General features: G+C 54.8%; 2 protein-coding genes across 4 annotated transcripts in view; both read right to left on the reverse strand.

Moving 5' to 3' along the window:
- Window positions 1–10,715: 10,715 nt before the first annotated feature.
- On the reverse strand, window positions 10,716–12,162 carry HSPB1 (heat shock protein family B (small) member 1). Its single transcript, XM_019752763.3, has 3 exons — window positions 11,696–12,162; window positions 11,115–11,178; window positions 10,716–11,025 (listed from the first exon to the last, which is right to left on the reverse strand). Exons 1-3 carry the CDS (start codon window positions 12,063–12,065, stop codon window positions 10,836–10,838), a joined length of 624 nt encoding a protein of 207 aa, XP_019608322.1. The 5' UTR covers window positions 12,066–12,162; the 3' UTR covers window positions 10,716–10,835.
- Window positions 12,163–19,505: 7,343 nt separating this feature from the next.
- Window positions 19,506–26,906, reverse strand: part of SRRM3 (serine/arginine repetitive matrix 3) — a 54,597-nt gene continuing 47,196 nt past the window's right edge. For 2 of the 3 annotated variants that reach the window (XM_088796781.1, XM_088796780.1), the window contains 4 exons: window positions 24,024–24,385; window positions 23,088–23,312; window positions 22,811–22,948; window positions 19,506–21,037 (listed from right to left, as the gene is read on the reverse strand). In XM_088796781.1, the coding sequence (XP_088652907.1) occupies window positions 20,806–21,037; window positions 22,811–22,948; window positions 23,088–23,312; window positions 24,024–24,385 (957 nt within the window). In that variant the 3' untranslated portion in view covers window positions 19,506–20,805. Of the gene's footprint in view, window positions 21,038–22,302; window positions 22,382–22,810; window positions 22,949–23,087; window positions 23,313–24,023; window positions 24,386–26,906 lie in introns of all 3 variants that reach the window. The other variant, XM_088796782.1, reaches the window with a different exon arrangement.

Genomic DNA, 26,906 nt, shown 5'->3' on the forward strand with positions numbered 1-26,906 from the left:
ACTTCCCATTCCGAGTACCTGGAATTTGACAGAAGACTGGATTTTGCCCAGAAGATTTACACAGACACTCAAATTTCTTGAGATAAAATGCTGTCTGTTACTGCATTTCTATCCAGTTTTAAAGTTCCTTAATGCAGCAGTTTTCAGACTTTTTCATCTCAGGATCCCTTTACACAACTCTTATTGTTTATGTGGGGTATATCAAAACTAGAAAAGACTCATTTACTTAAAAGTAATGAAAACTCATATGTTAAGGTAAATAACAATTTCATGAAAAGTAATTGTTTTTGCGAAACAAAAAACAGTAGCACTGTTTATAGTTTTGCTGACCTTTTACTACATAGAGCTCAGCTGGACTCTCATAGCTGCTTCTACATTCAGTCTGTTGTGATATGTTAAGTTGAAGTATTTGAAAAAAAATCTGGCATCACACCAATAAGTAGTGGAAAAGGATGGCCCTACAGAGTTGAGGTTAAGAAAGGTGTAATTCAGGAATTGCATCATGCCCCGGGTTAGGCACCAAGGAGAGGTCCCCTTCCTCAGGCACTCTAGAACTTTAAAAACTTACTTAGTGTGAAGCAATTAAATAAAGGTGATGAGGGAGGGGCAGGGGAGTAATTGTAAAGGAGTAAATAAGCCACCCTGCTGGGGCGTCCACAGAGCACAATTCTCCATTCCCAGAAATTGTCGGATGGAGTGGAGGGGTTGTAAATGAGATTTAGTGGCGGGACCTTTTAGTGTAGCAGGTAAGTTGCTTGCTGTTCAGTGTGAGTGGTTTTCCTCTGCTCTATTTATGTATCATTACCACATACACTGGCCTCTGTGCTGGTCAGCTGAAACTGCATGTTGACTCACTGGCTGATCCGAGTGGCTAAGAATGGCAGCTAACTTCTTGGTGCCCAGTTCTCAAAGCAAGCTTGGAGAAACAATCTTCTGAAAACTAGCTGGGTAACACTGTTCTCCATTTCCAGGAGTTGACAATAAGTGGTCACCAGCCTAATGAAAATAGTAAAATGTGGGATACCAGCTTGCTAATTATAGCCTGCTGGTTTGAATTTTCCAGTTTCTGGTCTGGAGAGGATAAATGTGGTTGAATCTGAATTCCACAAACCTTACCTCTAACCATAGATAACCTGTGGTCAGTGAGGAGTTGGGGCAAGAGTGGCTGGGTTACCCTGATGAATCCTCCATACCGGGTCATAGGAATGGTGGTGTCTTCATACTTAATCCGTACCTGGCAAGACAAAATGGACTAGAATTTCCCAACTTAAGTAATATTCTGAAATGGCACTTAATTATCCATACTATGGGAAAGTCAACAGGAATTATTTTGGGGAACATTATGATTTTTTTGGTTTTATTTGAATAGGTAGTACATGCACATTAATATAAAAGGGTGTAGTCTAAAACAGGTTTCTGTATTGCCTTGGAGCTACATTTTTAATGGGTTGTAAAGAAAATGCAAAGAGATAGCATGTTGCCCACAAGGCTTAAAATATTTACTATCAGGAGACTCTTGGATCATAAAAGATTTTGCCTTGTGATTTTTAAATATGGATAATTAAAACTTGGTGGTCGCAGTAAGTACCTCTTGAACTAGATTTAACCCCATTTAAAGGGTAGCTAGCTAAGTGGTATTGGGGCACTTTACCCCCAACCCTTTATTTTGACAATTTTCAGACAAAAGGTGAAAAGAAAGGCACAGTGACAACCAAATACCTACTACTTGATATGACAGTTAACATTTTATCATATTTGCTTTATATTTCTATCTTGTGGAACCTTGGAAGTAATGACATTTTACTCCGTGTTCATATTTCTCCTAAGAATAAAGACATTCTCTTACATAACCACCACATGGTTGTCACACCAAAGGAAATCAATAATTCCCTAGTATCAGCCCACATTCAAATTTCTCCGAATTGTCCCCAGAATGCCTTTAATAGCTCTTTGTAACCCCCCCCCACACACACACACCAACTAGAATCTAATTAAAATTCATTAATTGGATTTCATTATCAGGTTCCTTTAGCCTCTGTTTCTCCCACGTCTTTTATGAAACTTTCAAGAGAGCAGGCGGGGGCCAGCACGGTGGCTCAGGCTGTTGGAGCTCCGCGCTCCTAACTCTGAAGGCTGCGGGTTCGGTTCCCGCATGGGCCAGTGGGCTCTCAACCACAAGGCTGCCTGTGCCGGTTCAACTCCTCAAGTCCCGCAAAGGATGGTGGGCTCTGCCCCCTGCAACTAAGATTGAACACGGCACCTTGAGCTGAGCTGGATGGCTCAGTTGGTTGGAGTGTGGGCTGTCAACCACAAGGTTGCCAGTTCAACCCCCTGCAACTAGCAACGGCAACTGGACCTGGAGCTGAGCTGTACCCTCCACAACTAAAATTGTAAGGACAACAACTTGACCTGGAAAAAAGCCCTGGAAGAACACACTTCCCCAATAAAGTCCTGTTCCCCTTCCCCAATAAAATCTTAAAAAAAAAAAAAAAAAAAAAAAAAAAAAAAAAAAAGAGCAGGCTATTTGGATGGTCTTACAGAATGGCCCATATTCTGGGTTTGTCCAGTTGTTTACTCCTGTGTCATTTAACTTGTTCCCATCCCTGTTGGGATACATTTTTGTCTTGTGTAACCGTTTTAAATGATTCCTCCATCCAGCCTTCAGTGGTTCACATGGAACTGAATTTGAATTGAATGGGCTGGCCGGGGCTCTCCCCCACAATCAGGTGGTCCTAAGCAGCAGCCAGCACCAGGGCCTGCTACCTGAGCCTATGCGGACTAAGCTGTAGTCCTGAACAACAGGTTAGAGGGAGGGCCTGCCTCCGTGGGGACCATCTTGTTTTGAGTCTCCTAGGCTAGGGTATTTTGCCTCTTCAAAACCCTCCTGCTCCTCCTGGATGGAAAAAGTATTACGAGGTGCCCAATCATCACTTGCTTAGACTCAGCAAACCACCTCACACATGCTCATTTGGCCTGGTGAGTCCTGGTGGCCTGCAGCTGTTCTGCCTGTGTCTGGGGGAGGTGGTGAAACAGTGCATGTAGCCCACCATGTTCCTGGGAGTTCTCAGGAACAGGCAGGTGTGTCTGAGAGGCTGCCTTCATGTTTATATCAGGAGAATGAATCTAGGCTTGTTTCAACAGAGTATTGGTGTTAACTAGTTCTTCCCACCATGGTGGACAAATCACCCCACTACTTACTTGCTCTTTGACAGGTGCCAAGAAGAGACATTGAAACCTTCAACCTCTTTTCACTCTTAGCTTGAAGCTCGAGTTTAGAGGTGGGATTTTGCTGGTTGGTCAATTCTTTAAAGTCTGGTGGAAGATTCATCTTGGATTCCATTAGGTTTGTTTTCAAAGCATATTGCCTTCCCAAAGTCTTGCTTCCCAAAATATGGAGATATGTCATGGTTTACAGGTGTTTTTGCCTGCTCGGTTTTAAAAGCATTCCTTTTGGGGAATGATGTGGTCCCTCGGTGATTAGTTCTAGGCTGGAGAATGGGAAGACTGAGTGAAAACCACTCTCTTGCCCTAAATTAGATTACATTCAAAATACAGACAAGGTCAATTTAGGAAGTCAAGGATGGGTAACCAGGATAAAGTAGGAGCAGCTTGTGGCTGACTGCACGCATTTCCATACGATCTCCCTAAATGCTATCCAGATCTCTAAGAGGAAACAGATACTACATCGCACTGCTGGGTAGCAGGGTGTAAGCAAAAGGTGTAACAATTGCTCCCAGTGGCATATTAGGATTTAGATTTCCTTAGCCTAGCGGTGACAAGCCAAAGTGAACCTGGGTAGCAAAACATAACAGATTTGGCCTATCCCTCAAGGCTTCTGCACCCAAAAATGTATCAGCGACGACTGATCAGGCCGCCCCCGACCCATTACTTGGGTTACCAAACGGTTTGCAGGGCCTTGGAGTTGAAGGGGGGATTCAGCATCAATCATAGAGCAAGTCTGGGCCCCGGCCCCGCCCCCACCTAGGTTGGTGTCGTCCTCTGCTGCCCCCCGCTGGGCGCCGTCCGACTCTGCAGCTGGCCCGCACGGATGGAGGCCCGCACGGATGGAGGCCCGCACGGATGGAGGCCCGCACGGATGGAGGCCCGCACGGATGGAGGCCCGCACGGATGGAGGCCCGCACGGATGGAGGCCCGCACGGATGGATCCCCGCCCGACCCAAGCCCGGCGGTTTCAGCTAGGTTCTGCTTCCTGCAAGCCCTCACAATACCCAGGTTTGGCCCAGGTCCCGTGACAGCAGCAAGCGCCCCAGAGCCCATCCCGCCCCGAGCGCCAACCCAACTAGGCGCTCTGTCCTCGGGCTTCTCTCTGGCCACTCCACACCCAAACACCTGGGCCCTAGGCGAGTTCGCGGGGGTGAGCTGCTGCGGCCCTGTCGCGCGTGATAGCCCCGTTGCGGGACTCGGCGAGCCCCCACTCTGAAGAACGCGGGCCTTTGACGACCCAGGGTCGTAAAGTTTCCAGGAAAGGCCAGACACCCACCGGTACATGAGCCCGGACGCGGCCCGCCTGCAATCGCGGACTTTGGCGAGAGCCAATCACAGGCCAGTCTGACCACTCCTCCAATGGTCGGCCTGTTGCTAGGGCTTGGGTCCCTGTGCCAGGATCCGCCAGCGCCGCTAGCAGGCTCCGTGCGCTCCCGCGGCTGGGCTTCATCCTCCCTTTTCCACCTTCCTCTCCTCCGTCTCCTCCTTCTGCCCACCACTCTCCGCGTGCGCCTTTGTCACCCGGAGTAACCTGGTCTGGGCTCTACAGAGCATTGTAATGCCTTATAGGGCATTAGCGACGTCTCTGGCTTTGTCTTTCGCCGTGTTGGTGGAAGGAACTGGTTTGGGAGGGCGGAGCCTCAGGCTCCTACTGGGCCTTTGACTCCTTGCCTGCCCCGCAGTTTTCTCATCAGAACAACGAACGACCCGACTTCTAGTGTCCGGTGTGGGTTTGCTGTGCTTTCTTACCTACATATCGCTCATTCTGGAGCCAGCCCCGGGAGGTCTGCCTATTGCAGAGGAAGGAAGCCAGGGCTCTGTGGAGCTCGCTGACCCACACAGCAGTTGGAAGGGCTCCAAGGGGATTGGCGACTTGGCTCTGTCAGTTCTGTCACCTCACACGCTCGCGCCGTGGCAGAGCTCTGAGATAGGGAGTAGACCAGCTGTCCTGAGGACCCTGAGGCAGCCCCTTCCTCTCTTTGGCATTCAAGGTCCTCTGTGGTACAGCCAGGCCCCAACCTGCCTCACCTGCTGCCTGTCCCGTGTCACAGCCCCACTCTCCTCTGTGCATGTGCTGTTTCCCCACTGGATGCCCTCCCCTCCCCCACACTCCTGGATAGATGCTCATAACTGAATGGTAGCCACCCAGGGCTTCCGCCAGAATCAGATGTCAAATATATCCTCTCATCTCCCAACATAGAGCTGTGTGATCTGATGCCTGGGGTGGGGGATGGGGTGCCCAAGGCACAATCAAACCTAGATTTAGGAATGGATTACTGACTATTGAGTGGTTACTGACTATTGAGAAAAGTGAGATTTCTGTCACTCAGCAATGTCTGTCATTTTCTAAATGAAGGGCTGTCAGTGGCAGAAAGCTTCAGAGCTCAGGATTTGAATTCCCATCCCACCATGTCCTAGTTATGTGTCGTAACTTTTCAAGTTCCTTAGCCTTTCAGAGCATCAGTTTCCATATTTGTAAAATGGGAATAATACAGTCTACCTCATAAAAAGGTCTAGCATTGACTGGTGCTTACTGTATGCTGCAGGCACTGTTCTAAAGGCTTCACATGTATTAATTCATATAATCAGCTTCATTTTGCAGAGGAAAAAACTAAAACTTAATAACTTGCTCAAGGTCCCATAGCTAGTAAGTGGCCCAATGGGGATTTGAACCCAGGAAATTTGACACCAGTGGCCAAAAGCATAGCTGCAGCCCTGTGCTGCCTCGGGGTGACATAGAGTTGCTCTAATCGCTCCTTAATAAGCTAAGGAGTGATTGACAGCTAGCAGGTGCCCAGTTATGATTAGTTTAATAACAAACAGTGGTCAATATGTATGTAGCAGGTAGGGCAGGGGCTCCGGCTCCAGGCCTTGGCTGCCAAATCCTGCAAAGCAGAGACGGGTGGCAGCCAGGGAAGTGAGCTGGGTTCTCCAGGAGGAACTTCTTAGGAGACTTAATGGCTCTTAGAGACTGAGACCCAGAGCAGAGAAAAACAGGAACCAAAAGGCATAGTAGCTACTGGGATGGTGGGGTGGAGAGGTTAGTGCTTTTTCCAAGAGTGGGTCTCCTGCTCCCATTTCTGCTCTGGAACTGGCAGGACCCAGAACCTGGACAGATATTCCCAAATGTTCTGGGGTGAGTGGTGCCAGGTGTCTGGATGTCTCTGGAAGAAGAGCACCAGTGACTGACCAGGGGGCAGTCACTTACTTTATGTCTCATCGAGGCCGAGGAGGAAGGGAGGGGCAGAGAAGGAAACACCCAGCCAGGCCTGCCTTGGCACTGCCCATCCCCGTGGCAGGTGGGGCCCAGGCTTCCCTTCTGGAGTTGGCCAGTACAACATGAGGCCTGCGCTGGTGGGGCCTGCTGCCTGCTGGGTGGGATTCATTACTCCTCCAGAATCACTCTTCTCACCCAGAGACCATTGCCTTGGGGCTCCAGAACCCCTGCCTGTGGGGGTTCTCACCCATGCAGTTACCTCCATCTCCTTCCCTGCTTTGGTCCTGGCCTGGCAGTTCATTGCTGCTGTGCAAATCTGGGCTTGGGGCCAAGACCTGTGCTCCGGGGCTGTTCCAAACCCCCAGGTCCCACTGTGTGCATGAGGAGGTGGGTTGCAGAGGGGCAGGAAATCAAAGGTAAGACCAGCAGATAGGACCTGGCCAGCCTGATCCCTGCCCTGCCTTGGGCTCTGCCAGGGTAAGGTAGGGCTTGGTGGCTGCCAGAAGACCAGGGGGTCTGGGGTCTCTAACTGTTAACGCCCTGGTCAGTTCCTGGCCAGGGGCTCCAGTCCTGGCTGACCCTCCTCTCCTTTTTTCCCGTGGCTGCCCCTTCCTAATCACAAAGGCTCTCTGGCCACATCTTTTGGACCCAGCCCTGGGGTCCACTGGGCAGCTCTTGCCTCCCACCCCACCCTCTCCACAGAGCAGTCTGTGCCTGGCAAACCGGAGGTTGATTCTGTAGCAGGGAAAATGATAGTGTCTGGAAACAGTTCACGCCCCCAGCAGCCAAGGTCTGAGGTCTCCTTGACCTTACAGAAACTGTGAGGTCAGCAAGCCCCGGGTAGGAAGCCAAGGTCTCAGCAGATCCCCCCCTTCCCCCGTCTACTCCTTACACCTCCACAGCCAATCTGTTACCCCACGCTGCAGAGCCTGCTGTTGCTACATCCTGGCACCTGGCCCCTTTTCCCCTTTCCCTGGCAGGACCCATGTCCACCACAGCTCAGTAGCACATTGCCCCCTATCTCTTGGCTGGCCCCTCCCAACCACTCTCCTTTAAGATCTGGAAACTTGTTGCTAAAGCAGAGAGGCTTAAACCCTTTGCTGACTCTAGTAGCCTGCACTTACCGTGTTTTCCCGAAAATAAGACCTAGCCGGACCATCAGCTCTAATGTGTCTTTCAGAGCAAAACTTAATATAAGACCCGGTCTTTAATGTAATATAATGTAATATAATGTAATATAATGTAATATAATGTAATATAATGTAATATAATGTAATAATATAATATAATATAATATAATATAATATAATATAATATAATATAATATAAAATACTGGGCCTTATATTAATTTTTGCTCCAAAAGACGCATTAGAGCTGATGGTCTGGCTAGGTCTTACTTTTGGGGAAACACAGTAGTGTGGCCTTCAGTGCCCTCCAGGACAGGGCCCCACCCACCTCCCTCATTTGCCTTCTCCTTCACTTGCCGCTTCTCCTCCAGCCTGAAACACCAGCCTTCCAGCCCTTGCCCACGCTATTTCTCCTTGCCTGTCACACAAGGGTCACTTTTGGAAATCCCTTTTTCCCACTCCACTGAGACACCACAGGATGTCCCAGCCCCTCTCTAAAGCATAACGCTGCTTGTCACTGAGCTGTTTCCTCCACTTGCCCCCTTGAGAGCAGGGGCTTGAAACAACTGGCTGGGTGTTGGGCCCAGAGGATGTGACAACAGGAAGGGCAGATTTCACAACTGGGAGGGAGACAGTAAAGGAGAGAGTCAGAACTAATGGTGGCTTGTGCACTCTACAGATCCCTGGGGAAACGGGCACCAGCCAGGTATGACCAGCAGCCACAGGGACTAGAGGTCCCAGAGGGAGCCTTTGTCATCAGCCTGAAGCACGGAACATGGACACACTTCACTGAGCAGACAGGCTCAGATGCTACTGGTAGCATTCATCGAATCAAGGCCTATGTCTGAATCTGCAGACTTGAAGGACATCAGAGGCCTTTAGATAGAGAAGGACCCACTGAAAATCAGGGAAAGGCCTGGAGAGGCTTGGAACTGCTCCTGCATCACAGCAGTAGTGCAGGGGGCTCACCAGCCCCTTCCAATGAGACACCCCAGACCTGAGCCAGTCAGCGCTGTCCACTCTGCCCAATGGTGCTGCCTCAGATCCCGTATCTTCTGAGCTGAGCTCTGGGCATCGGGCCAGCTCAGCCTCAGACCCCCTCCTGCTTCTGTCCCGTATGCAGCCTAGGGCATCTACTCAGTTTCCTTGTCTCTTACATTAGTTTCCTATAGAGACTCGGGCCTGTTTCCTTTACGAGGAGTAAATTTCTCCCCTCCCACCTACCCCATTCCCCAGCTGTGTCCCAGATGATGGATGGCCTGAACCTTGGGAACCTCAAAGCTGCTGCCCTTGGACCCTCTCCTATAGCGCTCACCCCTCCCTGCCCCAGGACATGGCCCTGGACTCGGGGTCTGAGGCCCCTGGCAGCTCTCTCCAGGCCATTTTGCAGCCTGGCTCCCTGGAGTGGCAGCGGCCCCCAAGATCAGCTGCTTACCTGTCCTCCTCCTCCTGAGGTCTCACAAGCCTCATTTGCAGCACTTTAAGCTGTGGAACCCCATCCTCCCCATCCCCAGCCTTCCTATCCGAGCTAACCTGCCCTCCCCTGCCTGTGGCCACAAAGATGGCCCCCGCCCCCTCCAGGACTCGCTACGTGGACCAGCGCGAGTTTCTTCATTTCCTTTGAGGCTCGCTGTGCCTAGTCAAGCAGGACTAACCAACTGCACCTCTTCCCAGGGCTGATGTGAGGATCACTTTGTCAAAGGCTTGGCAGCAGCTTTCCCACGCATCAAGGGCACTGGCGGAGGAGCTGGCAGCCTTGCTACAACTCTGACAAGGCGGGAGGATGCAGCCACGCCTGTGGAGGCCAGGGCCATCCCACTGCCAACCGTCAGGGTGCTGGTGATCAGAGCAAGGGTGAGAATTGGATGGCTAACTCTGGGTCATGGCCACAGGAGCATGGAGGCGTCCAGGTTATACCTGAGACGTGTGTCTAGGAAGGCAGCAAATTTAGGAGACTGGAGCTCAGGAAATGAGGGGTGGAAGGGTGTGCAGTCTGGACAGGGCCTTGGCCTTCAGGCCCAGACTTGTGCTGCCAGCTGGGCAGTTCCATGTGTTTATTTCCCTGTTGGCCTCCCTCCAGGTCTGTGGAGGACTATGAGGGTTGAGACCTGCTTTGGCTTTATGCCTGCTCCAGATTGTGCTGTCCCAACAGGGAACCCCTATAGGGAGGGGAAGTCAGGAAGCTGGGCAGTGTTGGGGCATATAGTGTGTGTGTGTATGTGTGTGTGTTGTCCAGGCTCTTCCCTGGGTTGCTACTCCTCTTGGGGACCCTGGGGAAGTAGGGCTGTGGGTTTAGAAAAGACCGTAGGAGTGTCTCGCCACAGCCTCAGGCTCTAGGACCTTGTCTGTAGAGACAGTGTGGGGTCTCTCAAGTTCTTGGGTACCTGAGACTGGGCTCTAAAGCCCCCATCTGTTTTCTCCCTCCCCAGGTCCCTCTGAACCCTCCTTGGGCTGGGTGAGAGGGTGGTGGGTTGGGTGAGGGCAGACAAAGGAAAAGGGCACGGTAGGTGTGACTGCTCTGGCCTGGGCCACTTAAGGCAGGCCCTCTTGGAGTGACAACCCTCATTGTCGTCAGGGTCTTTGCCTCTCTTTCACCGAAACCCAGGCCACTCTGCCCTCACTGTCTGCAGGGCACCCTCAGCCTGAGAGCCCAGGCCCCATCCTGCATGCATGGGCATCAGGGGATGATGGGTCCTTTGACGAGGCCCACCCCGCTCAGAGTCACCTGAAGTTGCCATACCTCCCATGCAGTCTGCATGGTCCTGTCCCTCTCTGGGAGGACAATAAAGTAATGATGAAGTCAGTAAGGGACTCTGAGCTCCCAGGCAGCTCCCCTCCCCTGGCCCTGCTCTGTCCCCCTTCACCTGACCCCAGCCTAGGAGTCCCTGAGTACCCAATCCTGGGCCAGGTGCCTCTCCTGGTTTCCCCAGCTCCCACACCTGCCCTTGGGGTTTTAATTGCTGGTTACAATCATTACTTCTCTCTTAATGGACAAGGGGCTAGAGGGCAGGGCTGTACCCTGTAATGGGCACCACTGTACCCACAGGGCCCAGCATGAGGCTTTGCACACAGCAAGGAATGTGTCAGCCAGGCGACGGTACCAACCCCTAGGCCTCTACACACACGAGGGTCTGAGGCAGTGGCAGGCAGTTGCTTTGAATTTTATTTGAGAAAAACAACATAAAGGTATCAAAAGAGCATACAGGCTGACAGGTAAGGATGGTCAGTGATGGCTAATGGGGGGTTCGAAGCAGGGCTAAGGCCTTTATTTGGCTCCAGGTTGCTCCGGCTTTCCAGCTTCTGGGCCCCCGATCTGGGCACGAGCCTCGAAGGTGACGGGGATGGTGATCTCTGCTGACTGGGTGGCTGGCTTGGGCATCGGGGCCTCCACGGTGAGCGTGCCCTCAGGGGACAGGGAGGAGGAGACCAGAGTGGGGTCCACACCAGGGGGCAGCCTGGACATGCAGAGAGGGAGGACAAGAGTCACACACAGGTAAGTCACTGTGCCCCCCTCCCACTCCCCACCACTGGGCGCAGGACTCACGTGTACTTTCGAGTGAAGCACCGCGAAATGTAGCCATGCTCATCCTGTCTTTCTTCGTGCTTGCCTGGGGAGGGAAGGCGGTCAGAGGTGAGGGAGGGGCCAGCCCGCAGCCCAACACGCCCCACCTGGCGGCCTGGACTCAAGGCAGACCCAGACTGGTGGAGGGATTTGGGGGCCGGGGGCTGTCCTCAGAAGCTTCTGGAGTTCTGTTTAGGACTTTGGGGGTGGGGGGGTGCAGCGCCGGGCGTGCGAACACGCCCCCTCCACGGACCCGGTGTAGGGGCGGGGACAGCGCTGGAAGACAAAATTCTCTTCACAGCCACCGCAGGCCCGGGAGCGGGTGAGCGCAGGGAAACGGTCATCTGTAGGTTGGGGGGTCTTAACCGAAAGGGGGCATTTCTTCCCTTAATGGGGCGTTTTTAGGACCGAAAGGTCCCTTGGGAGCTATCCGCTAACCCAATTCTAGAGAAGGGGACACAGGCCTGGGGCAGGGCCAGGAAGCTTAATTTTTCGCTGCTCGGGCTCCCCGCCCCGCCCCGCCCCGTCCCGCCCGCTCAGTCCCCGAAGGGCCGGGGGCTCACCGGTGATTTCCACCACACCGTCCTTGGTCTTGACAGTCAGCTCCTCGGGGGCGAAGTGGTTGACGTCCAGGGACACGCGCCAGCGGTCGGCCGTGTGCCGGATCTCCGAGACGCCGCTGCTGAGCTGCTGGCTGAGCGCGCGGCTGTAGGCGGGCGTGGCCACTGCCGCGGAGCCCTCGGCGGCGGCCGGGAGCACAGGGCGCACGTAGCCCGGCCAGCCGCTGTGGCCCAACCAGAGCGACAACTCTTCGGGCAACCGCGGCATCCCGAACGACTGATCGAAAAGGCGGCTGTGGGGCGGGAACCAGTCGCGGAAAGGGTCCCAGCTTGAGCTCCGCAGGAGCGAGAAGGGCACGCGACGCTCTGCCATGCTGGATCGGATCTGCGCGTCTGGCTGAGGATCGGAGAAGTGTCGGGCGCTGGAGCAAGAAGCGCTTTTATGGGGCTCCAGCCGGGTATTTTTAGCAGGCGGTGCTTCAGGTCTCTATTAATGGCAATGACGGGTTGGGGGCAGCCCCTCCCCCTGCATACCGGCGCAGGGGCGGGGCAAGGAAGACTTCCCACATCTGGAACCTTCTCGTTCAAATGACCAAACAAATGACTGGAGCACCGATATTGATACAGTGACCACTGCCCGACAGGTCTGGGTGCTAAAGCGCTGGCCCGCGGGCTGAGGAGAGTCCCATTCCTGTGTCGGGGAGGACAAAGCTGAGAGAGGCCACACAACTAGGAAGTGGCAGAGCCAGCATTTGAACCACAGGGTGTCTGTAAAATAATGTCTTTTTTGTTTTTAAGATTTAAATGGCTTTAATTAAGCAGTTCAGGAATGGGGCAGCATCTCATCTAGCAACTAGAAGGGCACTCCCTGTAAAATTATGTTGTAAGCAGCAGTCTGGTGTGGTTTTAGGTGTGTAGGCTCTGGAGCCAGACCGCCTGGGTTCTCTTCCTGGTTCTGCCACTACTTGGAAGAACTTGTGCAAGTTAGACTCTGTGTGCCTCAGTTTCCCCATCTGGAAAATGGAGAAAATGGATAATGACAATAATGCTTACATCATTGGGTTGGTGTGAGGATTATGTGACTTAATGCAAGCATAGACTTTAGCCCAGGGCCGGGTACATGATAATTATTGTTATTACCTACCTGGAATTGAAGAGAGGGAGGAAGGAGGAGGATGTGTACCTAGCCCTATTGCAGAGGCGGTGGTACCGTGTTTCCCCGAAAATAAGACCTAGCCGGACCATCAGCTCTAATGCGTCTTTTGGAGCAAAAATTAATATAAGACCTGGTATTGTTTTAATATTACATTATATTATGTTATATATTATATCATATCATATCATATCATATATCATATCATATTATATTCCTGTTCTTCTATAAGACCCGGTCTTATGTTAAAATAAGACCGGGTCTTATATTAATTTTTGCTCCAAAAGACGCATGAGAGCTGATGGTCCGGCTAGGTCTTGTTTTCCGGGAAACATGGTATGTGTGGGTCTGGCCATTTCCCCCCTGCCCTCAGCAGTGGGGCCCTGATGAGAACCTGGGTCCTAGTGCTGCAAAGAGCTGAGGAGGAAGGTTACTGTCAGTCTCCGCATTATATCCATTTTTCCTTGAGGACAGGAAGCCTGAAATGCAGCAACCTTGAATCTACTCTGGGGTTTGTCACCGACTTACTGTGTGATTTGGGGCAAGGCCCGTCCTTTCTCTAGGCCTGTTTTCTTTTTTGCAGATGGTGATCTCGAAGCCCCTTTTGTTTCTTATTCCCACAGCACAAAGGGAGAGGGGGCTCCAGGTGGTACAGTTTGCTTCACTCTTGCTTGGAGCCTGGGGCCTGCCCCTTGACCCCTCCTATCTGACCCCCTGTGGGATCCAGGTCCCCATCTCCCATTGCTTGGAGAGGGTGGTGTCCCTAGGCTCCTGCCATAATGCTAACATTCCCTCTTTCCTTCCTTCATAGGCATGACCCTGGCAGCCTTCCTTCTGCTGACATGTCCTATTATCCTTCCTTTTTAGATGAAGAAACTGAGGTTCAGTCTCCTGTAAGACACCAGCAGAGTAAGCCTCTTGCCTCTCTAGTGCTCGGGGCTCTTAACCTCAGGGGCTCCTATCTTGGTGTTTCCTGCCTTCTCTCTTTCTGAGACCCACCATGTTGCTGCCCCTCTTCTGGGGCTGAGGCTATACTCTGTCAGTTCTGCAGGGGCTCTGCCCTGCTCAGAACATCTGAGGGGCTGGAAGCTAGACTCCAGGGCGCTCACCTCAATGAATTGGGGGTAACAACAAGTCTCATGCCCTCTCTGAGCCTCAATTTCCTCTTCAAGAGAGCTCCTGGATGCCTTCCTTCTTACTCACCTGCACCCCATGAGGAAAGAGTTGGGGCTGGGCCATGAATCTGATGTCACCTCTGGAAAAGCCTCTGAGCACCTGGGGTTCTCTTGGGCCAGGGGTGGGAGGCAGACACCCCTGGGACAGACACCTCTGCCCCATTTCCCTTGCTGGATCAGTAGGTCTCAGCTGGGAGCTCCTGGCTGCCCCCCAAGGGTCTCAGCTTCAGAAAGCCCCAGGTCTTTGGTCCCTGGCATTCCCAGCCCCACCCGTCCTCACCTCTATAAAGTCGGGATGAGCTCAGGAGCCAGGGAGGGCCCTCACCCGCCCCTGCCTGCCCACTTTGGCTCAGACTGGAACACAGGTGCCCCACCCTACAAAGAGCTGTCAGGTGTGGTCATGGATGCTTTCAAGTGTGGCCCTGCCAGGCCCAGCCACGCTCTGGGTGGAGGCTGCCTGGCTGGCTGCCAGTGTTTGTAGGCACAAGCTCCCTTCATCTTGCCTAAAACCAGGCAGGTAGGATCCATCCTACTACCCCAGCCAGGGAAGTTGTGCAATAACTCCATCCCTCTGCCCACGGCAGGTGGGGGACACAGAACAGAGAATTCACATCCATCTTCAAATGGCCAGTTCTCGAGAGACTCTAGGGCACCCTGCCAGTAACAACGAAGGGGACATGGGTGGCTCTGGGTCATAGTAAGAGGGGGTGGGGTGTGGGAGAAACTGGGTTTTGGGGTCAGACAAGGATGGGCTTGAATCTGGGTGCTGCTGTTCACTGGCCTGGTGACCTCTCTGAGCCCACATGTCCCCAACTGCAAAACGTGGCCCATAACATGCCCATCTTGCAGGGTTGTGGTGAATCTCAAACACAGCTATGCACATGAAGTGCCTGGTGCTCATTAAGTATTAATCATTATTAATGGAAGAGGGCTTTTACTTTTGGATATTGAAACGTAGATTAATGAGAATTATGCAGTTGTATGAACTTTCTAGCGTATCCAGGTATCTTATTAGAGTCCCATTATTGAGATGAGAAAATTGAGGGTCAGAACTGCCCAAGGTGGCAAAACTGGTAAGGGGGTGGGGAGGATTGGAATTCAGGCCTCCTGATCCTCTGTCCGGTGGGGGAGACTTCCCAGGCAGTCCAGGGAGGCCTGTGGGCTTCTAGGTGCAGGGTGAGGTGTTGCCTGTCGGGACAGGGAGGGTTGGGCCAGACTCTCTGGGGTCCTTTCAGACCAGGTGCCTTTTCTCTAGGAGGTGGCACCCTGAAACCAGGCATAGGGCTTGGCAAGAGGAGCAAGGGCTGGATATCAGCCCCACACTTGCCCACCTGCCCAAATGATCTTTGACAATCAATCTTCTGCTCTAGCTGCCGTGGGGTAGTTTTCCCAGGATGAAGAGGAAACTGACTGCACCCCCAGGGATTTCCTGGAAGCCACAGGAGTGGGGGTGGCAGGGTGAGTGGTGAGGGGAAGTGGGCAGTGCAGGGTCTGGAATTCCTTAATCAGAGGGGTCCCTCCACTCATCCCTAGCCCCAAAGTCTGGGGTACTCTGCAGCAGTCCCAAGAACAGCCTCCCAGCCTGGCACTTGGCCATACTAGTCACACCCTTGGTTGGCCTTTGCCAACTGTGGCTGAGCCAGGCCCTCCTTTCCTGGCTTAGTCCCAGAGAAAGTTCGAGAGTCTTCAGGCAGCTGCAGGAACTCCCTGGAGAAGCCTGACAGCTGACGGATTGTGCTGGTTGCTGGGCCTGCTGGGAACTGAAAATGTGGGCAGCAGTAATTAGAGCGCATGGGGGTGGGGGGCACTAGGTCTTTCGGAAACGTCTAGACACTGTTCCTCTAGGAATCTATTTCCAAAAACCCATTTCCAGCTTGCCCACCCCATAGGCCTCCGGCTTCTGGCTGGCCTTGGGATCACCTCACCTCCATCACCGGGTGGAGTGCCAAGGAGGGGCCAGGTGGGAGGAGACCCATCCTCTAGCCCCTCCTACTCCTCTGTCCATCAGAAACAATCCGTCAGCTTGGGAGCCTGGGGACCTGCAAGTCTCTGACTCTGACCTTGGCCTGCAGCCGGCTCCCGTGACTCATTTTCTTCATCTGTACAATGAGACCATTGGACTGGATGTTCCCTAAGACTCCTTCCAGCACAATGAATCAACAGTTTCTCCTCCACTCCCCCACCACCCCCCAGGTCCCCTACACTGCCCGCTCTGCCATCTAATGCTGCCGGAGGGGGTGTATATATGGTGAGTAGAGGGAAGGGTTGAGGGAGGACATGGAGGTGTGGCACCCCCGGAGGTGGGAGGCCCTGTAGCTGAAGCACCCTCATATCTCATGTCCTGAGAGCCTTTCTCAGGTGGAAGGGGGGCCTGGAGAAGGAAGGGTAGGTACCTGGTGTTACGATTGATTTGCTGAATACACCCTCAGCTGAGAAAGGCTGGTGAGAGGCCAGTGGGCTTCCAAGAGCATCTCAGAGAGGCTGGGGATGGGGGATGCCAGCTGGGACACCCAAACTGGGTGTGTGCACTTGTGACTTGCTACCCTGGGTCTGGGGCTGAGGGAATTGAGTTAAGGAAAACAGAACATGGGAAAGCCCTGTCCAGTCTCCCAGATGCTGTGTGTGTTGGGAGGGGAAAGATTGCGGGGGGGGTCCCCGTGGCCCCCATCTGTGGAAACAGAAACCAGGAGAGGATTTACTGCATCCCAAAGGCCCACATCCTGGGAAGGTTCCCCCATCCCGATACCATCTCCCCCTCCTTGTTACCAACGCAGAATTGGAGTTTCCTGTTTTCCTGCCTGCCTTCTGGCAGTATTTTTCCTTTTTCCCAAGGTACGAGCGGAGGCTGAACCCTCAGTCCATGGGAGGGACGGGGACTTGGTACCCTGGTAGCCTCCCCGCCCGGGGAACGCATTCCGCTTCCCCAAATAGCCAGGGAGGGCGCTGAGGACAAGAGCTTCAGACTTCCAGGCTGACATGGACCCTCCCCACCTGGGCTCTCTTCTCCGTCGGCCTGTTTTGGGCCCCTCTTGGCGAGATACCAACTGGCAGTTTTCCCCTCTCTGTCGCCCTCTAGTGTCTTCTGCTGCCACCACACCTGGTCTTTGGCTCTTGCCCTCCCCCCCAGGGTTTCTGGAACGGCTCACTGCCTGGCTACCTCATTCACTCATTACCTCATTCACTCATTTACTCATTCGCCAAACATTTCAAGGGTGGGTGCCTATTTTGGGATGGCAGAGACCAATAAGGCATTGCCTGGGCTCCAGAAGCTCACAGATTTAGGGAGAGAGAGACTTGCCAACAAACAACTGCAACAAGAGCTTAAGGCCCTGAAGGCAGGTATAGCCCCCTGAGCTGGAGGAACCCAGAAGCAGGAGTAGCCACTACAGCTGGGGACCAGAAGGCTTTTCAGAGTAGGAAGCAGCTGAACTGGGCCTCGAACCATGAGCTCACCCAAACCTGTGGAGGTGGAGGGGGCCTGCATGGGGGGCCCAGGAAGGAGGGTCAGCTAGACTGGGATGTACAGGAGTGAAGGGCAGTGGTGGGAGAGGAGGTTGGAGGGCTGGCAGGAGGAAGGGATAGCCATTCCAGGTGGAGCCATTTGGAAGGCCTTACAAGGTAGACGTGGTCACAGGATGCAGGGTCCATAGAGCAGACAGTTCTGTTTCATTAACTCAACACTGTATCCTCAGAGCCAGGGACTGTGCATGGCCACACAGTAGGTGTTCAATAAGTATGTGTGGAATGAGTGAATCAAAGGTCGGATTTGAATGTTAGATGCAGCAGGATGGATTGGAGGGGGCAAGAGGGAAGCAGGCCGACTAAGGAGGAAGGGGTCATGTGAGGGGTCCTAATGAGAGGGCCCAGGATTGCTGGGCCAGGAACAGAGGAGGGACAGAAAGAGAAGAAGTGGCACCATCTGGGGGCCTCCTGGCTGTGGGGTGCAGGGAGGAAGGCATGAAGCTGAGCAGTGAGGAAATGGAATGGGGGAGTGGAAAAGGAGCAGGTAGGGGCTCAGTGTGAGACAGGCTGAATTTTCATGCCCACCTTTGGGTGTGTTTCATGCCCCCCTGCTCAGGAGGTGGCATCTCCAGAGCAGGGCCAAGTGCGCTCCCTGTGGCCCCCACTGCTTGCCTGAGGCCCGGTTTTGCTGCACTTGTGTAAAGGGTTAAAGAGACACAGGTGCTGCTTTGACACAGGTGGCAGAAACAACCACTGCCCAAAGGCCCTTCAGGTGCCCTTTCTGGTCAGAGGGAAAAGAGACTGGAGAGGAGGCCATGTGCTGACACAGCCATAGCTTCAGGCGCATGGCCCCCTGCTCTGGAGACCAGACCAGAGCAAGGACATAAGCATCATGGCTCACGCACACAGGAGCCAGGGACGCGCCAGCTGCTCCCTCAGCAGTGGGCCAGGATTCTTAACCTGTGGGGCCCTAAAGGCGTCAGAGTGAATGTGAGATCTGACATTGTACGCCAAATTGTGGGCACGTGCACATCTGGGCACGTGCACATCCCAACCTGCATCAGATTCCCAAAGAGCAGCTGATTCGAAACAAGGTTAAAAGCTACCTACCAGTTTGAGAGAAAAGGAGGAAGAGGAGAAAGGGGAGAAGGAGATTTTGTGCATTTGTTTAGATCTATATAAAAGAAATAAAAACTGTTCAAAAAACAAAAAACCTAAAAACAACCCTCCCTTTCCGGCCCGTACTAGTGCTCAGCTAGGGCCGGACACTGGGTATTTTTCCTTAAGTGGCCACTTACGGAATATGCACTCTAGGCCGTACCTGATGCTTAGCACTCTCAGGACAGTGTTTCCTTTCTGGTACCCTGCCTCCCCGAAAATAAGACCTCGCCAGACTATCAGCTCTAAGGCGTCTTTTGGAGCAAACATTAATATAAGACCCAGTATTATTGTATCATATTATACTATATTATATTATATTATATTATATTATATTATATTATATTATATTATACCCAGTCTTATATAAGACCTGGTCTTATATTAATTCTTGCTCCAAAAGATGCATTAGAGCTGATTGTCCAGCTAGGTCTTATTTTCGGGGAAACACGGTACTTTTCAGCCCTGTGTGTCACACAGCTGGAAAGAGTTGGGGCCTGGATGTGTAGCCATGTAATGCTCCAAGCTATGTTCTAGCTGTTCTGGAACATTCCACCTATAGGGAGGGTCCTGTGTATTGGCCCAGTGCCTCTTCCCTCTGCTCCACTCTCATGGATTGCTGAAGCTAGATGGGGTGTGGGAGTTGGGGGAGTGGAGGTGGTCTTGGGTCCCTGTTTCCGTTCCCACTGAGCAGCAGGCTCTGCAGACTCAGACATGAAGGTGGGGAGTAGAACTGATTCCTTGGTGCCAGCTCTTCTCTCTGGGTCCTGAAGAGCCTGAGCCCCTCCCATTTCTTGGAGGGAAGGACCCCAGGACCCCATGCCCTACCCATACTCCCCAGGTACCCAAATCCACAGAGGCCTGGTTTCACCACCTGCCATCCGGGCACCGAGTGTTTTATTAGAGTCCAAGTTTTACCCGCACTGCGGAGAGAGGGAGGGGGAAATAGAGAGAGGGAGAACCCGGACCAGACCCCAGACCCCTCCCCCCACCGGAGTCCAGGGCATCTGCCCTATTGGGCCAAGGAAGACTTCGTGAGATCCCTGAGGGCCCCAGGAGGAGGGGGCTGGGAGCAGCAGAAGAGGGCTGGGGGCTACTGTTTCCTATTGATGCTCTCAGACTAGATCCTACCCTTTCTTCTAAGGGCTGTAGCACCCTTCTCTGGAGAGCCTTGGCTGGCCCTCTCGCCACCAAACCCTGAGGAGGAAGTGCTCCCTTGGGCATGCCTGAAGCACGTGTTATCGTGCCTGTGACCCTGTGCTGCCATCTGGCCCATGTCCCAGACAAGGGGCACACAGGGACACCAAGCAGGGCCTACTGGATCATCAGGCTGAATTGCTTCTCTCTTCTCACAGGCCCCCCCTTCATCCACCCCTACTCTCTTCTACCTCCTGAGCTGAACCCCTTTTAATCTCAGGGTCAGATGCAGTTGTAGTCTATGTCCCACCTCTTATCATACAGACAGACGGCCTGGCTGGTGTGGTCTTGGCTCAGGGCATGGGGTGAGGGCTGGAAGGGAGAGCCTGGCCTGGAGAGAAGAGGTGGGATCAAAAGTGAGCTCCCAGACCCGAGGCTGGGGCTTAGAGGCCCTCCTAGTCTGGCACTCCTGGGCCAGGGGATGGATTTAGGGAGGCTGTGGGGCCAGCCTCCAGCCCTCAGCCAGGGCCCTCCTGCAGCCAGCTCAGAAGGCAGTAGCTCCGTAGCCTGGATGGAGGTGCACCAAGAGTTAGGCCATTCAGTCTAACTTAGCTCCTGCTTGCTGTTCCATCTCTTTGTCCACCCAGTGATAGAGAAGAGCCAAGGACCCTGCAGAGTGGTTAGCGGAGGCTCCCAGGACTGGCACCTTCTGAGATGGCTCTGGGTCCACTGAGCGGAGGTCCCCAGCCTGGTGAGCTGGCATCAAGCAGGAAGGGGGGAGGGTGATCCCTGTGTTCGAAAAGGCTCTTTGTTCCCTGGACACAGTGGGCTGGCAGGAGGTGGGGGTGGGAACCCTCTAGAAGCAGCAGAACCCAGCTCCTCCTCGTCTGCAGGGAACCCAACCTCAAGGTCTTCCCTGGCCCTGGGACCTCTTTGTAACAGTGGGGTGCAGGCACCCCCATGAGTCCTGGGGCCTGACCCCTCGCTTGTCACTGTGCCAGGGGGCACTAAACTGGGTCTGTCTGGGCTCAGAAGCCCCCACTTTCTGAACTGCTCCGGCTGTGGTAGCTGGGACTGGGGGTCCGGGAGGGGCTGCACGTGCGGCTGCGGGTCCCACGACTGCGGCTGCTGTAGCTTCCATGGCTGTGGCCAGGGCTGGGGCTGCGGCTGGGGCTCCGGCTTGAGTAGTCACTGCTGCTCAGGCAGCTGGAGGAGGATGAGGGGCTGGGCCGGTAGTAGGGGATGGGCCGCTTTCGGGCACTGCCGGGAGGGAAAAGCTGATTACAGGCCACCCAGGGCCTTCACTCAGGCCCCAAGCCCCTCCCCAGCAGTGGCCAGGGCTTCCCTGCCTCAGACTCCCGAGCCCTGGCCTTGGAGTGCTCCACCCTCCCCCCCCCCATCCCAACAGGACTGGACAGTCAATGGTCACTGGCCAGTTTCATGTTGATCATTTTGTTTTTCCTTACTTGTCTGCAGGGAAAGGGGGCCGAATCTCAGCTTGATCTGAGTAGGTGCTCAATAGATGTTTGTTGAATGAATAAAACTTAAATATAGACAACTCACACCAACCAAGCAGTGGTTTCTGTGCATGGAAGTGTCCATGGAGATGGCCCAACCCTGCTCCTCTGTTCCCCACAGAACTGAGAATTTTGGTTTTTCAGGACTCATGAAGGGAACAAGGAAGAGAGCCCTGGCCACTTCTGCCCATGCCCACGGGCCCCCTCTCCTCACTCAGCTACCTCCCACTAGCCCTGGAGTTAGTTTGAAGGCAGGAGGCTGTGACCCAGAAAAAAGAAAAGAGAGTGGTTAAGGGGGTGACAATGCCCCATCATGTGGGGTTAATTCTGAGGAAGAAAACAGGTGTACATTAGTGGGAGGAGGAGGAGGCAGCCTGGGTGAGGGGCTGAGGTGGGTGCCGGGTGGAAGGTGTGGTGGTCCAGCCATCTTCGGACCCACCTGCATATGGGTGGGGTGTGTGACCTATCTGGGGGGTGTCCCAAGCCTGGACGTCTATCCTCTAGCTCTGCAGTGAGGGGAGGAGGCAATGTGAACATCAAGGATTAGGAAGGGCCAGTTTGAGAATCAGACAATGTGAGAGCTGAAAAGATACTCAAGGAGGCCTGCTTATTGTTCAGACATGAGACTAGAGACCCAGAGAGGCCCACTGATCTCCCAAGATTGCCCAGCAAGGCTGTGGCAGAGCTGGCATCAGAATTTTGCTTGTGGCCCTCTACCCCATGTCAGAGGTCTAGGGCTTCGAGGTGATTTATGCAAATACAGACTATGGCTCACCTGGAGACCCAGGCCCAGACCCTCCAGTGCTGGCAGAGAAGCTCTGATCATAGCACAGCACCACTGGACTGTGTGGGGAAAGTGGGAGGGACTGACTCCTCCTACAGCTGTCCCAGAGACCAGGCTGCTGGTGCCCCCTCCTCCAAATTCCCCAGGGGGCTGGGAGGTGAGCAGTGAGGTTAGTGAGAAAAGGAGAGGCAGACAGACAGCTGAACAGAGCCAGATCAGCTCACATGGGCATCTCCCTGCAGCCTGTGGAGAGGGGGTCCACTTGGCCCCCAGGCTGGCCACAGGCCACTCAGCAGGCTGGACCTTGAGATGAAGGAGAAAAGGAGACATCATTGCCAGGAGATGAATGTGGGTAGGCAAGAAGGGTGGGAGGGACTCCAGGAGGGATGGCTGGAATCTTCCAGAGCTTAATTCCACATATTCCGCTTACCACCCATACCCAAGTACAGAGCCCACTCCTGTCCATGGGCCTTCAGGCCCCAACCAGAGACCATTCCCTTCTTTGAGGCCTTCTCCTCAGCGAACCTCTACTCTGTCTCCAAGCCCCACTCCCTCTGGAGCACCACTAGTTCTAGCCGCTTTGCTCAGTGAGCCCTCTTCCCTTCAGTGAACCCCCACCTCCTCTCCTTCACCTCCTCCCCTCCCAGCACCAAGTTTAGTCGGTCCCTCCAGGAAGTCCCAGGTGCCCTCACCCCGGAGATCTCTGCGGCTGGTCCCCCGGCCCCTCCATACCTGGTGATGCGCCGCGGTTCCATGAAGCTGGGCGAGTCCCGGCGTCGCTTGCGGATGGGCGAGTAGCTGCGGGAGCGGCGCCTCGCGCGAGCGGCCTCGGCCTCTGCGTGCCGCGCGCGGCCCTCGACGTCCTTGTCCCTGTGGGACCGGGCCGGAGGTGAGCGCCGCGACCCGCTCGCTGCCGCCGCTGCGGCAAGAGGGCGCCCCGGGCGCGCCTTCTCCCCGGCCCCCCGCACCTCTTCCCCCCACCGCCAGTCGGGATCCGGGCCGCACTTACCGGCCCACGGGTTTCTTGGGCGACGGCGAGCGGCTGGGGCTGCGGGCCCTCTTCTCCGCTGAGCGCGAGCGGGATTTGGAGGGCGAGCGACTGGAGCTCCAAGAGCGCGGGTCGGGGCCCGGGCTACGCGACGAGCTCTTCCCTTCCGGGCCTCCGGGCCGGCCATGCGCGCCCGGGGACGGGGAGGTACTGGCCGGCCGGGCGCGCGGGGGCCGCTCCTTGGCCCTGAAGGAGGGGCACGGCGACAGGGGGCTCAGCTAAGGAGAAAGTGGGCTCCGTGGAGGGGAGGGGTGAAGTGAAGGGGAAAGAGAGGGGGCCCGGTGATAGGGTGGGGGCTCAGCTAGGGAGAAAGTGGGCTCCTAGGAGGAGCAGAGTGGGAGATCCCAGCTAGGGAGAAAGTGGGCTCCGTGGAGAGGAAGAGGCTCAGTAGGGGGAGGGGTTCTATGGGGGAGGAATTTAACGAGGAGGGGATGGGTTAGTGAGCGGGAGAAGGTTGTGTGTGAGTTGCGGTGGGAGGCTCCTGGAGGGTAAGTTACTAGAGGAAGGAAGGGGGGCGGGGAGAGGAATCAGCGAAGAAGAGGTTGTTCCGTGGTGTCGGTGGAGAGTGATCACTGAGGGGGGGTCCAAGTGAGGGAGGAGGGTGATCCGTGGTGCCGGGGAGAACATGGATTTTTTTGGGGGGGGAGTAGTAGAAAGAAAGGTGCGGGGAGAGTATCTTTGTGCAAGAGAGGGCGCCTGGGGTCGAGGGAGAGCGATGGGGGGGGGAGCTCAGAGGGATCGCGGGGGTTAGGGTGCTCGGTGGAGGTGGGAGGAAATGATTAGTGGGGAGAAAGAGTGGTTAGTAAGGTGGGGAGCTCAGTGATGCAAGCGTCCGGGAAAGGGCAGTGCTCAGTGCAGGGATGGGAACCCCGGCTACCTGGGGACACGCCTGCTCACCGTTTCCCGTGCCCGCTGTGGCCTCGCTCGGAGCCCGGCTCAGGCCCGGGGCCGGGGGCGCCGCCCCCGCCCGAGTCGCTGCTGGACCCGGCCCTGCTGAGCGAGCGCGACGAGCCCCGGGGCGGCGCGGGCCGGGCGCGCCGGCGGCCCCTGCGGCGGGGCACGGACGCCGGGGACCGCGAGCGTCGCCGCCGCCGCCGCCGTCGCCGCCGCCGCCTGGCCGGCCCGCCCGCCGCGCGGCCTCCTCTGCCCTGCGACGACGGCGCCGAGCGCGGGCTTGGGCTCTCCTTCTCCCGCGCGGGCGGCGTGGCTGCGCCGGCCACCGCCTGGTCGCAGGCCCTGGGTGAGGGCGAGCTGGGCTTCTGACGGGGAGAGAGGCAGAGAGGGCAGGGGGGGGCGGGAGGGGAGGGAGACGGAGACAGGGGACAGAGAGACGGAAGCGAGACAGAGAAAACAGAAAAGATGGAGAACCCAGAGGAGAGAGGCAGAGTCAGAGGAAACAGAGAGGAGAGATAGGGACAAGTTAGGGAAACAGACAAAACGGATTTGAGGAGGCCGAGAAAAAGTGGGGAGAGAGAGAACACAGACCAAGAGAAGAGCGAGAGAGCGGGCGGGTGGGGTGGGGGGAGAGAAGAAGAGGGGGCTTTCACCGGGCCCAGGCCGAGGTCTGCCAGTCCCGGAGCATCGCACACACGGTTCCCCGCGCCTGCCCTGCCTCTGCCTCTCCTGAGTGTCCACCTTCTGGCCTCAACAGTGCAGCTCATGCAAGGTTCTCAGCATGCAAAACACAAGAGGGACGGAGCGGTGGGGGGGCGGGGGGCTGACAGGGAGGGGGCTCCAGGAGGGGCACGGGGGCTGGCATTGCCCCCCGATGGGACGGACGATCCCGGCAGAGAGAAGAGAGAGGGCGGGCACCGGGAGGCCGGGCCAGTGCCAGCCCAGCAGACCAGGCTCCCCAGCGCTTGGGGGTGGGTGAGGGGATGGAGGGGGCACACGGCACACAGATGGGAGTAGGGACGGGGCTGGACAACTGAACTCAAAACTGAACCGAAGAAAGGGAAGAAAAACAGAAATAAAAGACAAAATCCACAAATGTCATTAGATACCAAAATCAAAAACAATGTCTCAACTCCTGGGGAACTGACATTTTTCTGTTAACATTTTTCTTTGTTTTCCGGCCCTGCAGAGACCTGTGGAGCTGTCAGTAGCACCTGACTGTCTTTCTGTTTCTCTCTTTTTTCTTTTTCTTTCTTTTTTTTTTTTTTTTAAGTTCTGATTTTTTTTAAGTCCCTCTTGGTTAACGTCCACTTACCAATAAAGTGGCACTTCCTCCTTTAGTAGGTAAGATGTGTAAGAGAAGGGAAAAGTGTGGTAGCGTAAGTTCATCATTAGATTCACAAAAATGCAAGAGAGATAGAGAGAGAGAGAGAAAAACTCAACCACCCCATTCTAGGCCAAGAGGAGGCCACACTGCCTCTGGAGGAAGGACTGGCAGCGCCTGGCTCCTCCGGCCTGAGCGGGCACCTCCTGGGTGACCACTGGATAGAGATGTCAAATGTTTTTCCAAAAGTGGAGTTAGGACACAAGGATCTGGATACAGAAAACCTGAAAGGGCACCTGGTACCTTCAAAAGAGCCCTGGCTGGGAACCAGGGCCTGAGAGCCTGTCACTGCCTCACTGAGTGACCCTGGCCAAGTCACTTCCCCATTCTGGGCCTCAGTTTCCCCATCCACTAAATGAGAGGGTTGGGCTTTGCTTCCTGATGTTCCTTCCAGAGCAAATATTCCAGGATTCTCTGTACACCCCTGACCACCCTCTCCATCCTCCTCCCTGTCCAGAGCTAGCCCTCCTGTCCCTGGGCTTCCTTCCATCTGATAGCAGTTGATTGCCCTTGTCTGCTTATAAGTCTGTCCTTCACCCCCACTCAACCCCAGTCACCAGCACCAGCTTGGCTTTGAGCACCTCCAGGGCAGGACTGGTGCGGAATTCCCCTGCAACTTCAGTTCTTATTACAGAACTTGGCACTTAGTAGGGTCTCAATGCGGTTTGCTGAGGAAGGAAGACGTGCCCTATAAGGGCCAGGGCCAAACCAGGGAGTCAGTCCTAGGACAGGGGCAGGGTCCTGGCCAAGTTCTTCAGGCAGGTTCGTGGGATGAGAGAACAAAACCAGCTGCCACCCTCAGGGTATCTTGCTGCCAGGGACTAGAAGGCAAGTGGTTGCTTCTGCAGGGGGCAGGGTGGTGCCAAGGCCTCTCTGTGCAAGCCTGGATCCAGCCTGGGCATGGAGGTAGAGCCAAGAAGTCAGACCCATTAGTGGAAAGGCACAACCAGCTCGTGGCTGGTGGCTGAAGCAGCCAATGAACACCAGCCATAGCAGGTGAGAACAGTTGACCAGAGCCATATGGGCCCCGAAGACCTCCTCCTGGGGGAGTCTGGGGCCTCTTTTTGGGGCAAAGGCAGGCATAGGTGGGCAGAGTAGATATTACTGGGTACCAAGGTACCCCTCTGAGTACCCTGAACCTAGCCTAGGAGAGATGGAGTCTGGGTTGTTCAGCCATGGCCTCTCTGCGATGGCAGTTCCATTCTCAATAGGCATTACCAGGAGACATTGGCTCTCCAACACATACACCCTCCACCCCAGCCGGTACAGCTCCCAAGCCCCCAACACTAGGTTCTGTCATCCAGCATCCTTTTCCTTCCGGAGAAGGCAAATGAGAAAGTCTCCAGGTTCTTCAGATTTCCTGTTTCTTTCCTATCCCCTGGGTTGTCAGGGTGTAAAATGAACACATACTAGGTCGGGGAGTGGGGGCCCTGACAGCCAATGCATAGTATCCCACACCCAAGGAAACACTGGACCCTGCCTTTGCTTGCTACTTTGGGGAT

The sequence above is a fragment of the Rhinolophus sinicus genome, chromosome 3 (assembly GCF_057876585.1).
Source record: "Rhinolophus sinicus isolate RSI-liver-muscle chromosome 3, RSI-T2T, whole genome shotgun sequence".
Lineage (NCBI taxonomy): Eukaryota > Metazoa > Chordata > Mammalia > Chiroptera > Rhinolophidae > Rhinolophus > Rhinolophus sinicus.